Here is a 15,017-nt window from a genome sequence, read left to right as displayed (position 1 = left end):
TGACGGCACGATGGGGGCTGACAGGGCACGATGGGGGCTGACAGGGCATGATGGGGGCTGACATGGCACGATGGGGGCTGACAGACCACGATGGGGGCTGACAGGGCACGATGGGGGCTGACAGGGCACAGTGGGGGCTGACAGGGCAAAATGAGGGCTGACAGGGCACGATGCGGGCTGACAGGGCACGATGGGGGCTGACAGGGCACAGTGGGGGCTGACAGGGCAAAATGAGGGCTGACAGGGCACGATGGGGGCTGACAGGGCACGATGGGGGCTGACAGGGCACGATGGGGGCTGACGGCACGATGGCGGCTGACAGGGCACGATGAGGGCTGACAGACCACGATGGGGGCTGACAGGGCACGATGGGGGCTGACAGGGCACGATGAGGGCTGACAGGGCACGATGGGGGCTGACAGGGCACGATGGGGGCTGACAGGGCACGATGAGGGCTGACAGACCACGATGGGGGCTGACAGGGCATGATGGGGGCTGACAGGGCATGATGAGGGCTGACAGGGCACGATGGGGGCTGACAGACCACGATGGGGGCTGACAGGGCACGATGAGGGCTGACAGGGCATGAGGGGGGCTGACAGGGCATGAGGGGGCTGACAGGGCACAATGGGGGCTGACAGGGCACAATGGGGGCTGAAAGGGCACGATGGGGGCTGACAGGGCACGATGAGGGCTGACAGGGCACGATGGGGGCTGACAGGGCATGATGGGGGCTGACAGGGCACTATGGGGGCTGACAGGGCATGAGGGGGCTGACAGGGCATGATGGGGGCTGACAGGGCACGATGGGGGCCTGGTAGCCGCGGGCACACGGGGGACGAGAGGGTGAGCCCGCAGCCACATCCTGCCTGCACAGCACCCACAGAGCCCAGTCACTCATCATCAGGCAGACAGGGTGGATTTCACCAAGGCTAACACAGAAACAACCCTTTTCTATCAAGTTAGCAAAACTTTTCCTCGCTGTGTCCTCCGCCTTGACTCTGCCTCTGCATTTTTTCTTCATTAGCCAATAGCCCTAATGTGGGAAAAGTCTTTTGTCAAACATGCAGGGATTTTGCAAGTACTTTACAACTCCCACATGTCATCTTCCCTCCTGAGGCAGGAAAACAATTCAGTCACATTCTCCTTACATCTGGACAGAAAAGCTGGTAGGAATGAATAAGAAAAGCAGCGTGGTTTTGCAAACCATTCAGCTTGTCCTAGCTGCAGAAACCCTCCAGCCCCTTTCTCCAACCAACCTTTTCATTCCTAGAACACCCACTCCTCTTTTGCCCCTGCTTTTCTCCCAGTGAGAGACTGGCCAGGGCACACACAAACACAGCACTCGCTTCGGTGGCTTTTTGGGCAGCGCAATCCTTTCCAAACTTCTACTCCCCCCTGTGGCAGCTTGACGGGAAAAAAGAAATAGAAAGTGCACTTCCCAAGTCATGCACTCCACTGTCACTCTTTGCAAGCCATTTATCCGGAAAAATAAAGATACGTGAAGGTTTAGGTAAGATATCACTGAATTTAAGAAGGTAAAATTAGAAAGCTGTTCCCAGGAATTTGAAAACCAACCCTCTGTATCTTGTGAGTGAGAGAAGGAGAAAGGCTAGTTCATATATGTTTTTAAAACTCACCTGAAAATTTTATTACAAAGTTTGTAACTCACAGAGGAACACTGTTAGGACAGATTTAAAGTTTTCAAATACCTTGCAAAGCTTAGGCAATATAAAAAGGCAGTTGATGAACTGTCTTTTCATCCCATGTCATTATTGAATCTTAAATAATCACACATCTCTACCTTGCTATTAAGGTTAGGCTTTTCCACAAGATCCATCACAGATAACTTCCTCACAAGAAATGCACCACAAATAACTTCTTAGGCTCAATCTTCATAAAAACCCCATTGTCCAAAATGGCCAAAACAAACACCATACAGTAAAAACCTAACCTTGATTTCTATTTAAAACCCTTTAATAAAAGGGTTATAAATGGAGTAATATGCTCAGAAACACTTGCTATTAGTGAAAGTCCTACCACTTTTACAACATCATGCTTATTACTTAAAAGCCACACATCAATAAGACATCTGTAGCAACATGGTTGTAAACTCTAGACCTGGGACCATTGATGTTTAAAACAACTAGGTTTCCTCAATTAGTTCCTGCAGGAAATCAAAATATTTTAAACATATCCCCACTTCCCTAAAAATGCACATTTCTTGGAGTATCTGTTTTTCTCGTCTCCATGTGAAAAATGGTCTGACAGAGAATTTCCCACCAACACCAGAGGGATCAGCAGTCTAAGATGTTTTTCAGACCTGGCCCGGTAGTTGCTAAATTTCACACACATCCGTGGGTCAATAAGGAAGCCACCTTGGCTGTTGTAGGTTACATCCTAATTTCCCTGTCTGCGTCACTTTGTACAGATGTATTTACACAGGTCACATACCACACATCACTTGCTGAAAAAACAGACAGCCAAGCTGGCAGCTGAACCATCAGCTCATAGATCAAATTCTACGATTTTTTTCCAGAAAAATCATAGAATCTCTAAAATCCGGTGCCAATGCGTTGAGGACATTATGTTCCTTTGCAGGTCAGTGGCTGCACTGTGCTTATGAAGCCCTCCAGAGGCATTACAGACCTATACAGTAAGCCAACTCCTCCACTTCCTTTGGAAGGACTGTGTAAACAGAAAAGCCCACTACACCAAGGTCAGTGAACTGAGGTTGCATCAAAAATGGGGGAGACATTTACCTCTTTTCTTTTCTCTGCAAAGAAACCACTCTGTCACCCACACATGTAAAAGTATTGATCCTATCCTATGAGACAACATGGAAAATGTATCCCACAGGATTCTCCCCAGGTCTCTACTCCACAGCAGCTACAACAAATATTAAGAGATCCCATAGTTTATGGCAAAGCAAACTGCATTTGTTAAGGGAAGTCCCTAATTTGGTCAAATCTTAATTAAACATTGATGTCTCAGCTTGGGCGAAAAAACCCTACAAACCCTCAAAACTTACACTGACAGCTCCTGAAAAGAAAGAAGCAGGTTGAAAAACTGAAAACAAGATCACGTGCATTGTAGACTAAGCAGATCTGATTCATTCCTGCCCACATAATCCACGACAGAGTGGGAGGAAGTATTCGTCCAGCTGTTTTCCACGTGGTTCCTCTGAGAATCTCAAAAGGATTTCTGGTGTATGTTCTGAGTCAATCCCTGGCCACATTTCCTCTCCAGCCAGCAACACTGACTTTTTATGAATTGTTAACCATTTATGGGACAATTGTCAAAGGAGTGGTTAGTGACTCACTGCAGCCCTACACAAGCTGACTTACTACAGCAAGAGGCTGCAAACCTCAGTCAAATCTGAGAAATAAACAACTGAAAGCTTCTCCCTCCTTACCCACCTTTGCAAGCCATGGAAGGGTTCTAGCTTACACAGAAAAATCCAGAACACTGCCAGCCTCCTCACAAAAGTAGTGAATGCTGCTCCCTGCAGTGCTTCTAAGACCAGATCTGTGGCAAATTTTTCGGAAAAAGATAAACTGAATCTGAGGCTTGATAGGCAAAGGATATCTGGCTTCACAGTACTCATAATCTCATTTTCCTACAAATAATTTTACATGTGCTTTGAGTACCCCTTTAGATTATTCTACTTCCAGTAATCACTTTGCTGGTTTAAGACCACATACATTCACAAAAACTCCAGTTACTTTTTAAGAATAAAGCCGAGTGCTTAAAGCAGCATTGTGAGGGACTCTGGAAGTAACAACATATTTGCATTTTAACACATAAAGAACGACATTATGGAAAACAACAAAACTCAAGTCTGCTAATGGGAATTGCATCTGATGATTTTGCTTTAGCCCAATGAGCCTGGACTTTTCAAGTCACAGTATTTTGATGGTCAACAGTGCATTTAGTGAACTACCCAAGTGATGCCAGCAGAGGATCTGAACCAGTATCTTGAGGAACTTGGACTAGGTCCACCATTTCAGGAGCCAACATTTCCATAGGCCCTACACCATCCTCTGGTTCTCCCTGCCTTCTTTTTCTGGTTCACTTTGGAGAAGAGCTAATGGCTTTCATTAGTAAGATTAGTTGAAGTTAATTGTCATGGCTCCAAGGTGAAAGGAGCCACTTGAACCGAGCAGAAAAAATTGCACAACACGGATAAGTTGCTTGACAGATCCTGAAAAAGATGGTCTTTTCTTTGCCTTTGTTGATTCATGAGATCACGCATCTCCCCAGAAAAGGATGAGTAAAAGTTTAGAAAGTGGTTTGCTTCAGAGCCCTTTCTTTCTATGCCTACAGATACATAGAATAAACTACCAGATGACTTCTAAGAAAGAGAAATACCAGGCAACCACATTCATGATGGAATAAATCTCTTTATTTTTATTCTGTGTCTATTTCTGAGCTAGCAGAGTAAGTCTTGGAATCTGCGTTATAAGCAAAAGCCTACTAACGTAACTTTAACCAGACCTCTCAGAATTCTGAGATGTATTTATTACAATTTTAAAGAAATATCCTGGTGAGCATTTTGAGAAAGGAACTAATTGGCACACTAAACCTGAGGCAAGCCAGAAATGTCCGAAGCCAGCTACGAGCCTATCGTGATGATAAACAGCTCAGGGTCCAGATGTCCATATATGGCAAGACTTCCTATAAGACTGACAGTACTGTATGTGCATTGCGTATGGTTGTTGGATCAGATTCACATTCCTCGGGTATGTTTCTCTAGGAGCTTTTGATTTCCGCTTTGAGGGCTGGCTCAGACCTCCAATTGCTCTTATAAAAAAATATCTGTGACTGAAAGTTGAAAATGTGCAAGATTCTTTCTTTAAGTACACAAACACTCCAAGTCTAGCCACTTTCCTGTAGTCTTGCCAGGTTTTCACTATGTCTGATACCTGATCAAGTGACTTTTTGGGGGGAAGCAGGGGAAAAAAAAAAAGAAAAAAAGAAGAAGGAAAAACACAAGACAGGAATGTAGCAATCCACACCTGTACATTTTACAAGACTTCACCAACTGAAGCTGATGTAGACACACACATACTGTATATAGCTGTGTAAACAAGTCTGCAAGGCTGGTGTAGTGAATTCCTAGTTTCAGCAGAAAAAATATACTATCTTAAAAGCATGTGCTGTATAAACACCTGCATGGAAGTCAAAATTAGTGCATTTTAACCATTTTATGCATCAGTGCCAAGATGTACTTGTCCAACCTGCGGCATACTCAAGAGGCACCTGGAAGTGGCATCCGCGGATATGGTTTAGGGATGATTATGGTGGGGTCACGTTGCCAGCTGGACTAAATGATCTTGAAGGTCTCTTCCAACCTTGAGGATTCTGTGATTGTCATCAGAAAGAACAAGCTGAAGACTGATTGGAGTCTTCAAGAGCTGCCTTTGCTTCTAAGCTCCCTTTGCCCCTGTGCATACATACACACACACACCAATGAGGCACCCATTGTGACACATCTGACAACACAGAAAGCAGGATGACCAAAAGGCACTGCTGCAGACTCTGATTCTTCCCTACCTGCATGTGCTGGTACAATTTGTAATTTAGTGGGCTAATGCCTGATCCACAGTGGTGAAAGACCAGAATTAGTTCTGAATTCTAATAACTATTCAAGCCGTTTTTCTCAGGGTAGCAAGTGTATGGGGCTTGGTGTTCTTGGCCTGCAGTGGAGGGACTTAGGACAGATTTATCCTTTAATTTTGGATTTCCTGGCTTTCTGGTAGTTTGTTACTTTTAAACATACTTTTTCTGTCACTGAGATTCTTAGGTTTTGTTTAATAAAATGGTATCTCTGAAAAAAAACCTCTTACATGGAAAGTTATAAAACATGTCTAGAGCCTCTCTCTCTCTGATGTTCTCCTACCATATTTAGTCATTTAAAAAAGGCATTCTGTTTACCTGGTTACATTTGCATTTTGGTATGCATGTCATACATAGTTTGGTACACATACTATTTACCCAGCACTGAGGCCACTGGAGTCCTTCAAGTAAATACAGATTTTAGGAGACCTCATGGTTTTGGGAACATATATTATTTACCATAACTGTTCCTCTGAGATTCATTTTTTCTTTCAAAGCCAAGCTCATTTCTTTTAATGGAGAATTTCAAGTAGAAGAAATGACATCCAAATGACTTTACCAGACACAGTACAATGTTGGCAGAATATAAGTAGCAGTTTTACAGCACAATGGTCCTACTGGGACATTACATGGAAGACCTTCTTTTCCCCTCATGAATCCTGTTTTATTGCTGCATCATAGCATGGACAAATGCCTAGATATAGAGGGATGGAAAGAAGTGGGGAGCAAGGGAGAATGGCAGTGGGGGAAAGCCTGCATACAAAAGATGAGATCTCTTAAGGTAACTACCAGATTTTAGATGCATTAAGCCGGTCTCTCTTACTAAGCACTAACATACTTCCACAGGTCAAAAGCCAAAACATTGGCATTCCTTGCGTTAAAGTGGAGGTCAAACAACATGACATCACTGAATATTCAAATCATACACAGGAGGCAGGGGAAGAGCCATCCTCACGGTTAAAAAAAGAAAAAGAAAAAAAAAAAAAACAACATTAATCATAGAAGTTATCTGCAATGACTTAATGCAAGCCACAATGCTTAGGTCCTGGGTTCAGTCAAATACAAACCACAGTGTTAAGGTTTTGGCTGAGTGCAAAGGCATGCCATTCTCTTCTTGCTGTAATCCTGGGGCGGGCCATCAGCAAGGTTGGAAGCAGGGATGTGCGAGGAACGTGTTGCTCAGAAATGACAGCTGCACACAGGCAGTGGGAAAATAATAGCCACTTCTTCCATGCTTCAGACTCCACTCGCTGTGCCAAGTATTTCAGAGTAAATAGGCGCTCTCTCTATTCATAGAGAGCATCTATTAGGGAAGGAACACATTACAAATATTCAGTATGATTCAGTGGTACACAGAGTCAATTTATACCCGGTAGTGTAATTATACCTTCTTTCGGTGGTACCAAAGCGCCGGGACCGTTCGCCGCCGGACACGGGGTACCCCGCGCCACCCCGGATCCCACCCGCCCCGCGTCCCCTGTGCCCGGGGGAGGGACGAGGGACGAGCGGGGAAGCACATGGAAGGGAAACAGCGGATTCCCCCGAACTCCCCTGGCAACCGCCCCGCCGCCCCCCTCGCCCCTTCCCGCCGGACCCGCCGCCCGCCTCGAAATAACGCGCTGCCCTGGGCGGGGGGCGGCCGGGAGCGCTGGCAGCGACGGGGACTCACATTTAAAACACACCAGGACGAAAAATAAAACAGCGTGCTGGGGGGGTGCGAGCGTGCGCTGGGGGGGCGCAGCCGGAGGAATGCGGGAGTCAGGGGTCAGGGCCGCTCCGGGGCGGCGGCGGCGGCGCGGGGCGGGGCGGGCGGCGCGGCGCGGCGCGCAGGAATGCGCGGAATGTCGCTGTTTGTCCGCGGCCCCATTCAGCCCATTGGCGAGGCCGCGCCGCCGCCGCCTATAAAGGGGCGTCCGTCCCGGCACTCGGCAGTCACGCAGCCACTCTCCCGGCACACTCGGACGGAGCGGAGCGGAGCGGAGGAGAGCGGAGCCGCGCAGCACCCAGCAGCCACCCTCCGGCACAGCGCCCACCGCCCGCCGCAGCCCCGTCCGCGCCGCCGAGGAGATCCGCCCTGCGAGAAGCCCTCGGCTCACCTCGGCTCCCCTCGCCGCCCGGCAGCCCGACGCCTCTGCCTGCCCGACGCCGCCGCTTCGCCACCCACAAGGCGCTGACCGCTGCAGGATGGTCCCCAACACCTTGGCCCCGTTGGCCGTGGCCCTGCTGCTCGCTCTCCTCAGCCCGGTAAGTGCTGCCGCCCGCCGCGCCTGCCCCGTCCGGGCGGTACCGGCGGCGGCTCTGACGCCCCCCCTTCTCTCTCTCTGTTCCCCCCCGGCACTTGCAGCAGGCTCAGGGCCAGGAGTGCAGCGGGCAGTGCCAGTGCGGAGCGGGGCCGGGCCCCACCTGTCCCGCCGGCGTCTCCCTGGTGCTCGACGGCTGCGGCTGCTGCCGCGTGTGCGCCAAGCAGCTGGGCGAGCTCTGCACCGAGCGCGACCCCTGCGACCACCACAAGGGGCTCTTCTGCGATTTCGGCTCCCCCGCCAACCGCAGAATCGGCGTCTGCACCGGTGAGTGGGGCCGGGGCTGCCGCCCGCCGCGGGGACGGGAACAGGGTCCCGCCGGGCAGGGAGCGAGGGAAGTGGGAACCTCCGGGACTCACGTCCCACGACTCACGCTCTGCCTCCCTGCCCCTCGCAGCTCGGGACGGCGCCCCGTGCGTGTTCAGCGGCATGGTGTACCGGAGCGGAGAGTCCTTCCAGAGCAGCTGCAAGTACCAGTGCACCTGCCTGGACGGCGCGGTGGGCTGCGTGCCCCTGTGCGGCATGGACGTCCGCCTGCCCAGCCCCGACTGCCCCTACCCGCGCCGGGTGAAGCTCCCTGGGAAGTGCTGCGAGGAGTGGGTCTGCGATGAGGCCAAAGAGCAGACTGCCGTGGGACCTGCGCTTGCCGGTGAGTGGGGGCTCTCTGCAGACGGCAGCCAGGGAAAGAGGGCACCCTGCGTGGAGGCTGAAGGCAGTGGGCTAGGTGGACACAGGGCAGAGGCTGGAGAGCTGCGGATAGTGGAATCACCCCATGCACGGATTTAGTGTAGCTGCCTGGATTTCTCAGGAAAAGGAAGGAACATTTAGATGGTTGAGGTCAGGCGGTGGTCTCATTTTGGCTCTCTGTCTTCTGCAGCTTACAGACTGGAAGACACTTACGGTCCAGACCCAACGATGATGCGTGCCAACTGCCTGGTGCAGACCACGGAATGGAGTGCTTGCTCCAAGACCTGTGGCATGGGTATCTCTACCAGGGTCACCAATGATAATGCCTTCTGCAGACTGGAGAAACAGAGTAGACTCTGCATGGTCAGACCTTGTGAAGCAGACCTGGAGGAGAACATCAAGGTAAATACAATTATCGTTATCTATGCTGTACGAGGTTGCTTCCACCCATTAGCAAAGGACACTGACCAAAAGTGCAGTGCTGACAGGTAGTCAGTTTCAAGGGGTTTCCTTTGAAATTTGAGTTTTACCCTAGTGGTGATCACTGTTTAAATGTCCTTAGTTTTCTCTCATGCTGTATTATGGCACTGTGTAAGACAGTCTTGCCTTATGATAATACAGTAAGGATTAGCATGTCTGCTCACCACTAATTTCAAGCTTGGTAAGCTTTGTGAAAGCCTACCTTCGTAACACCTTGTATTCATTTCCATCCTAACAGAAAGGCAAAAAGTGCATTCGCACCCCCAAAATCTCCAAGCCCATCAAGTTTGAGCTGTCTGGCTGCACCAGCGTGAAGACCTACAGAGCTAAGTTCTGTGGTGTTTGCACTGATGGGCGCTGCTGCACACCCCACAGAACAGCCACCCTCCCTGTGGAGTTCAAGTGCCCTGATGGGGAGATCATGAAAAGGAAAATGATGTTCATCAAGACCTGCGCGTGCCACTACAACTGCCCTGGAGACAATGACATCTTTGAGTCTCTGTACTACAGAAAGATGTATGGAGACATGGCGTAAAGCCGGAAGGAGACGCTAAGTACATTCTCAACTTGAACTGATTTGCATCTCATTTTGTAAACATGATTCAATAGCACAAGGTATTTAAATCAGTTTTTTTTTTAATTTCAACAAACTGCTTCATGTGACTTAAGACAATTTTTCTACTGACCCCAAATGGTGGTTTGAAGAAGAACGTAAAACGGACAGTGGGACCGCAGCAAGACACAGCTTCAGAACGTGTTGTTCCTGAGTTGGTGTGATGGGGTTAAGGGAAACAGGCAGGAAAAGCAGATTCAAGCAAACGTTCCCTTAATGTGGTACAGCATGCTTCATTTAGTAGTGCAATTGAGAAGAGACCATTAGCATGTTTGCTGGTGCTGCCTTAGAGACAGCAACAGCTGGAATGCAAACACCCAGCAAAGTGCTAAGTAGAAGGTGTTCTGTTAGTCAGGACAGTAATGTTTCAGCTCTGACACTCTGATTCAGATGGCTTGGCCAACAAGAGTCAGAACCATGTCAATTAGACTGGACAGCTTGTGGCAGTTAATTTACCTGTAACAAGCTACTTTTTATGAATATTGTAAATACTGTGTGTATATATAATTGTACAGTTATCTAAATTAATTTAAAGTTTTGTGCTTTTGTTTAATGCTTTGAAAGTTCAATGATAGCCTTCTGTTTTGGAACAAGATAGGTAAGATTTAAAGCTTGTTTGACAATGCATTCAAAGCATGAAATAGATACTCTAGTGGAAATTGTTCAGATAGGGTTAAATGGTGAGTTGAGGTCAAGATGAAGTTGAGGTGCCTGTAATGTTACAAAACATTTGTCTGGCAGAATACGTTTACCTACTACTTTATAAGACAAGTGGCTTTAAGAGAAATGGCTGTTCTGTAGCTCATCAGTCTTTCCACTTGAGCATTTGTTTCTTTCTTTGACTATGGCTCTTTTTGGACAGTTTATTTGTTGAGAAGTGTGACCAAAAGTTACATGTTTGCACCTTTTTAGTTGAAAATAAAGTATTTATATTTTTTATATAAATGGCTTGGTATTTCATTTACCTTTAGTCTCCAGTATTCCTTTTTCATGTTTCTAAAGGAATTGCCTTTGCAGTAGATGAAAATCAAGTAATATGTGGTGGGTTCTTTCTCCAGAAGCACATACACTTAGGAATTTGCTAATGATTTACTTATGCTGTTATTAGTGAACCAACTGTAGTTTGCTACTCTTCTGAATTTAGAATGGAGGGAAGGGCCAGGCTTGCTTTGGCAAGTCCAGTACAGTACTAGAAGGTGCAGCAGGTCTCCTCATGCATCACAGGTAGTTTGAAGGGAGCCAGCTGGTCACCATGGTATTCAACTGCTGCTTAATTTTATTGAGATGTTCCACTGGTTAAGATTTGTTTTCAGCTAAGGCAAGATTTTTTTTTTTTTTAATTACTAAAAGCATTGAAGAGGTTCTTGAATCTAGACTCAAATCCAGAAGTCCAAAATTTGGTACAATTCTCAGGGAAGAGCTGATGAGTTGTATCATAAAAACCATAGAATACACAGGTTGGAAGGACCCTCTAAAAAACTTCTGATTTAACCTTCATGCAGTGTAGGGCTAATTTAGATGTAGCTTCACTTGAATTAACACCTAAGTGTGGTATGGTAGACCACTGAGCTCTGGTGGCAATTGCAGATCATCTTCCTGCTTTTTTTTTTTTCTTCTGCAGATTAAGCAGATCATCTTCCTGCTTGCTGGCAAGGCCAAATCATTATATGTGACAGTTCTGTGTAAAGTGTCCATGGGTTCAAACTCTTGCAGAGCCACAGATGAGAAATACTGTAAGAGCTACACATTTTAATAATGGTCCAAACACTCTCCTTAGATAAGCAAGAGCAATTGTAAGGACAGTTGTGAGTCACTTGCCTCATCCCTGTGAAGCAAAAAGAAAAGCTTCAGTCCTGTGCTGGGTCCTACATCAATAACAGTCTTTTTTGTCCCTTTATTAAGACAAGGAGATTCTTTGAATTCAAAATTAACCTTTGCACTAGAAGAATTAGTTCTTGCTTTCAGAAAAAAAACATGTTCTCCAACAAGAATCCTTTTCAGGCTAACAAGTTCAATCTGGAATTTCCTGGTGCTGAAAGAGTGTTAGCTTACAAAAATGTCCATCCTTCCTGAGCACCTTCCAATCCCATTGATTTCAGCTAGCATTAGCAGCAAATCAGTGTAACACCAGCTTTGACTAATGATGAACAACATCATGAGCCCTAAACTAATGGGAAGTCAATGGGAGTCTTGCCAATGGCTTCACCAGGCTTTGCTCAAGGCCACAGAAGCATTTTCCCTTCCTCTGAAAAATAAAAGGAATTCTCCTGGCATGAGGAAGTGGCTTTCTATGTCCCATACAAAATAGTTTTGGGTAGCCTCTGGCACTTATGCTCCCTGAGACTCTCCAGCATTTTTTCTCTATTTTTTTTCCAGGTTATGCATATTGTGCAGCCATTCAGTTCATCCTGGAAATGCTTCGAACACTCGTACAGCACCAAGGACTGGTTGCCTGACTGCTACTGTGGCTCCACCCCCAAATAACAAGAAAACTGTCATTTCTGGTCCCAGAAAGGACGGGATGGATGTGGACTTCATTCATAACCATCACTGTAGAAGCTCTCAGGATCAGCAGAACAGAAAGAAGCATGATGTACCTGGCAGGTTGAGATTAATTCCTGTGAGAGATGGGGTGCTTATGGCACTGCTTAAGCCAGCTGATGAACAGCTGTGCCCTGCAGTCTTTTACCAATTAGTACCAGATATTATAATGAATGCCATTTCATAATACCATCATTCCCATGAGCCTCATGACCACAGGCCCATGAGATTCACTCATGCTTTGCTCCCAGCTCTCTGCATCGTGGGCTGTATCTCCAACACCTAAGCCACACAACTCTGTGGCCTCCCCTGGCCCTGTCGTCCCACTGTGCCTGGCAAACAAGGCTGGAGGGTCAGAGAGCAACAGCAGGGCTGTGGTTGAGGAAGGGCTGTCTGAAAGACATCCACAAAGGGGTTCCCCCAAAGCAGCCCGGGACCACTGCCTATCCTCTCCCAGATTATGTGATGATGACACTGCCTTGCCTGCCATCTGACACATTATTGCACTGTTTCACAGTGCCAGCAAAGCACAGAGGAGGCATGTCAGAATATTTTGATAGTGGTTTTCTGTTGCCACTGTGAATTAAAATGAGGGAATAAGCTACATACATTGTTAGGCAAATTGTTGCTCTCCCCTGAGCATATCAGGGATCATAAATCTCAGGTATGCATTATAATGAATTGCACTCCTTTTTCCAGGAATGTGTAGTCTTCTGACAGAAGCATATATTTTACACCATTTCACAAAGGTTTTATCAGAGAGAAATGACTCTGAAAATTTCTTTATCAATCAGTAAAGAAATTGAAAGATTTTGTTGTAAGCTCTCCTAGAGGTGTAGGTAGGCATCATACTATTTATAAGGCTTTCTTTCAAAGGTATCCTGGAAAAAAGGAGCCCTTGTGTGGAATTTATGGCATCTTAAATGATGGCTACAATGTGGGCCTTTCAACCGTAAAGAAGTTTCCTGCTTTCATTCTTTGTGCCTAAGATGCATAGATGGAAGAATAAAACCTTGAGTTCAAAAGTCCAAAGTCACTTACATGGGAGAGAACACTGGTTCACGTTCCTTTCAAAATACCTTGTTTTGGAGGCCTGCTTTTGGTTGTTTCCAACCTCAGAAAATCCTAATGTGCAGGTTTGCTACTGTACTTTTAAAATATTTTATTCATATATGAAAGTATATTCATTCTAATTCCTAGCTTCTTTAAATGGGTCTCCAACTATATTAATAATACTGTTGGTAAAGAATCACTGTAAAGTCAATACTAATTTAATAAAAATATTAAATTAAATATTAAACAGAAATTCAAGGTGGCTCAAGACCAGAGTATCAAATACTTTGAAATAGTTCTAAGCCATCGTATTTCAGATTTTTGTACCATAACACTTTTGCATGGATTTGCAGCTTAGCTTTCTAACACAATACAGATGTGAACAACAGGCACAGATTATAGCCCTTTCATATGAAATAGGCTCTACTGTCCAGATGGAAATTTGTCAGATTCCTCAGAGCTAAGACACATCCAAAAGACACTAGTTAAAAAAGTCTTCAAGAATGAGCCATTTTTAATGATCTGCAACCACACAGGAACAAATAAGTCTTTGAACAGTATCCAGTTGTTTGTCTCACAAAGACGAGGACTCAGCTGAGAAAACTGACTTTTGGACACCACTAGAAATAGCATATTCTTTACTAGATCATTTGTATTTTTTTCATGTAGCATAGCTTTTTCAGACCTCACACTCGAAGAAAGCTCTCATTTCATTATACTGAAAAGGACATTAAATATAAGAAGGAACAGTAATATTCTTACCTGAATATATAATAATTCAACCATTCTGACTTTGTATCCTACCACCAAAAACCCAAGCTCTTTAAAAACACTGCTTAAATGTGGCTTTAACTGATGTTGTACTATGCCTACATATGGAAGTAGTTAGCAAGGAGAAATTGGGATGAAATACCACTGTAAGGCTTTGCCCAAAACCCAAGAAGAATCTGAGAGAGGAAGTAGTTCAGTTAACTTATTTTTCCTCTCATTTTCCACTTTTTTTCCTCCCTGCAGTTCCTTTGATTCATGTCCATAAATGGACATACCAAAAGCCACTACATTCTCACAGTGTTTTTCAGCCTGCCTGGAACCAGGAAATACCAGGAATTTCTTCAAGGAACCTGTTCCCAAACTGTGCTAAAGCCTTCAACACATTCAGTGTTTGAACAGAGTTTAGAAGCATGACTAAGGTCCCATCTCCACTGCAAGATTCAGCATTGCTGCTGCATCAGAGAACAGCTGCTTGCTAGCTTTTAGTGCTAGCCCTGGCTTTTTCAGCTCTTCTCTGTGCTAGTCCAAGCCCACATACCCAGAGAAGTGAATTTGGGCCCATTCTGAAATGTCCCACCCTGAAACATCTGGCTGCATATTGTGGCAGCATTCCTCAGCTCCTGTCTGTTATTGGGGCAGCGCCAATTGCAGGACTATATACATTTGCTTAATGGTGAGTAAATTCAACCCTGATAGTAGTATAATGGTGTTTATGTTGTGAGGAACAAAGCATTTTACAGCCTCCTGAGCAGGACCAAAAGGTTGCTAACATGGTACTGCAGTGCTAATACAATCCAGTGGTGCCTCCATTCATTACTCAGCCCCATTAATTGAGCCACTGAAAGAAATGCACAGTCCAAATAAATGTTTGTTGGTTTAAATTAGACCTATTAAAAGCAGGTATTTAGCAGCTTTCAGCAGCTACAAAATATGTTTTCCTGCTCCTGAGCTCA

At 45.9% G+C, this 15,017-nt stretch overlaps 1 protein-coding gene and 1 long non-coding RNA gene across 2 annotated transcripts; both read left to right on the top strand.

Moving 5' to 3' along the window:
• The first annotated feature begins 17 nt into the window (after positions 1–17).
• LOC111927692 (uncharacterized) lies at positions 18–5,841 on the top strand. Its single transcript, XR_002863709.2, has 2 exons — positions 18–1,513; positions 2,602–5,841. It is a non-coding gene; the product is annotated as an uncharacterized LOC111927692 (long non-coding RNA).
• Positions 5,842–7,413: 1,572 nt separating this feature from the next.
• On the top strand, positions 7,414–10,644 carry CCN2 (cellular communication network factor 2). The gene is made up of 5 exons (XM_086877115.1): positions 7,414–7,863; positions 7,964–8,186; positions 8,317–8,568; positions 8,797–9,008; positions 9,325–10,644. The coding sequence occupies exons 1-5, from the start codon at positions 7,804–7,806 to the stop codon at positions 9,619–9,621; spliced, it is 1,044 nt and encodes a 347-aa protein (XP_086733241.1). The 5' UTR covers positions 7,414–7,803; the 3' UTR covers positions 9,622–10,644.
• The last annotated feature ends 4,373 nt before the right edge of the window (positions 10,645–15,017 follow it).

This window comes from Cyanistes caeruleus, chromosome 2 (assembly GCF_971803275.1).
Source record: "Cyanistes caeruleus chromosome 2, bCyaCae1.hap1.1, whole genome shotgun sequence".
Lineage (NCBI taxonomy): Eukaryota > Metazoa > Chordata > Aves > Passeriformes > Paridae > Cyanistes > Cyanistes caeruleus.
The sequence above is the reverse complement of the archived record's forward strand: the minus strand, read 5'-3'. Positions and strand labels throughout refer to the sequence as shown.

Coding starts and splice junctions, on each gene's coding strand:
- CCN2 (XM_086877115.1), top strand. CDS start 7,804: ATGGTCCCCAACACCTTGGCCCCGTTGGCCGTGGCCCTGCTGCTCGCT. Junction 7,864..7,963: donor TGCTCGCTCTCCTCAGCCCG/GTAAGTGCTGCC, acceptor CGGCACTTGCAG/CAGGCTCAGGGCCAGGAGTG. Junction 8,569..8,796: donor CGTGGGACCTGCGCTTGCCG/GTGAGTGGGGGC, acceptor TGTCTTCTGCAG/CTTACAGACTGGAAGACACT.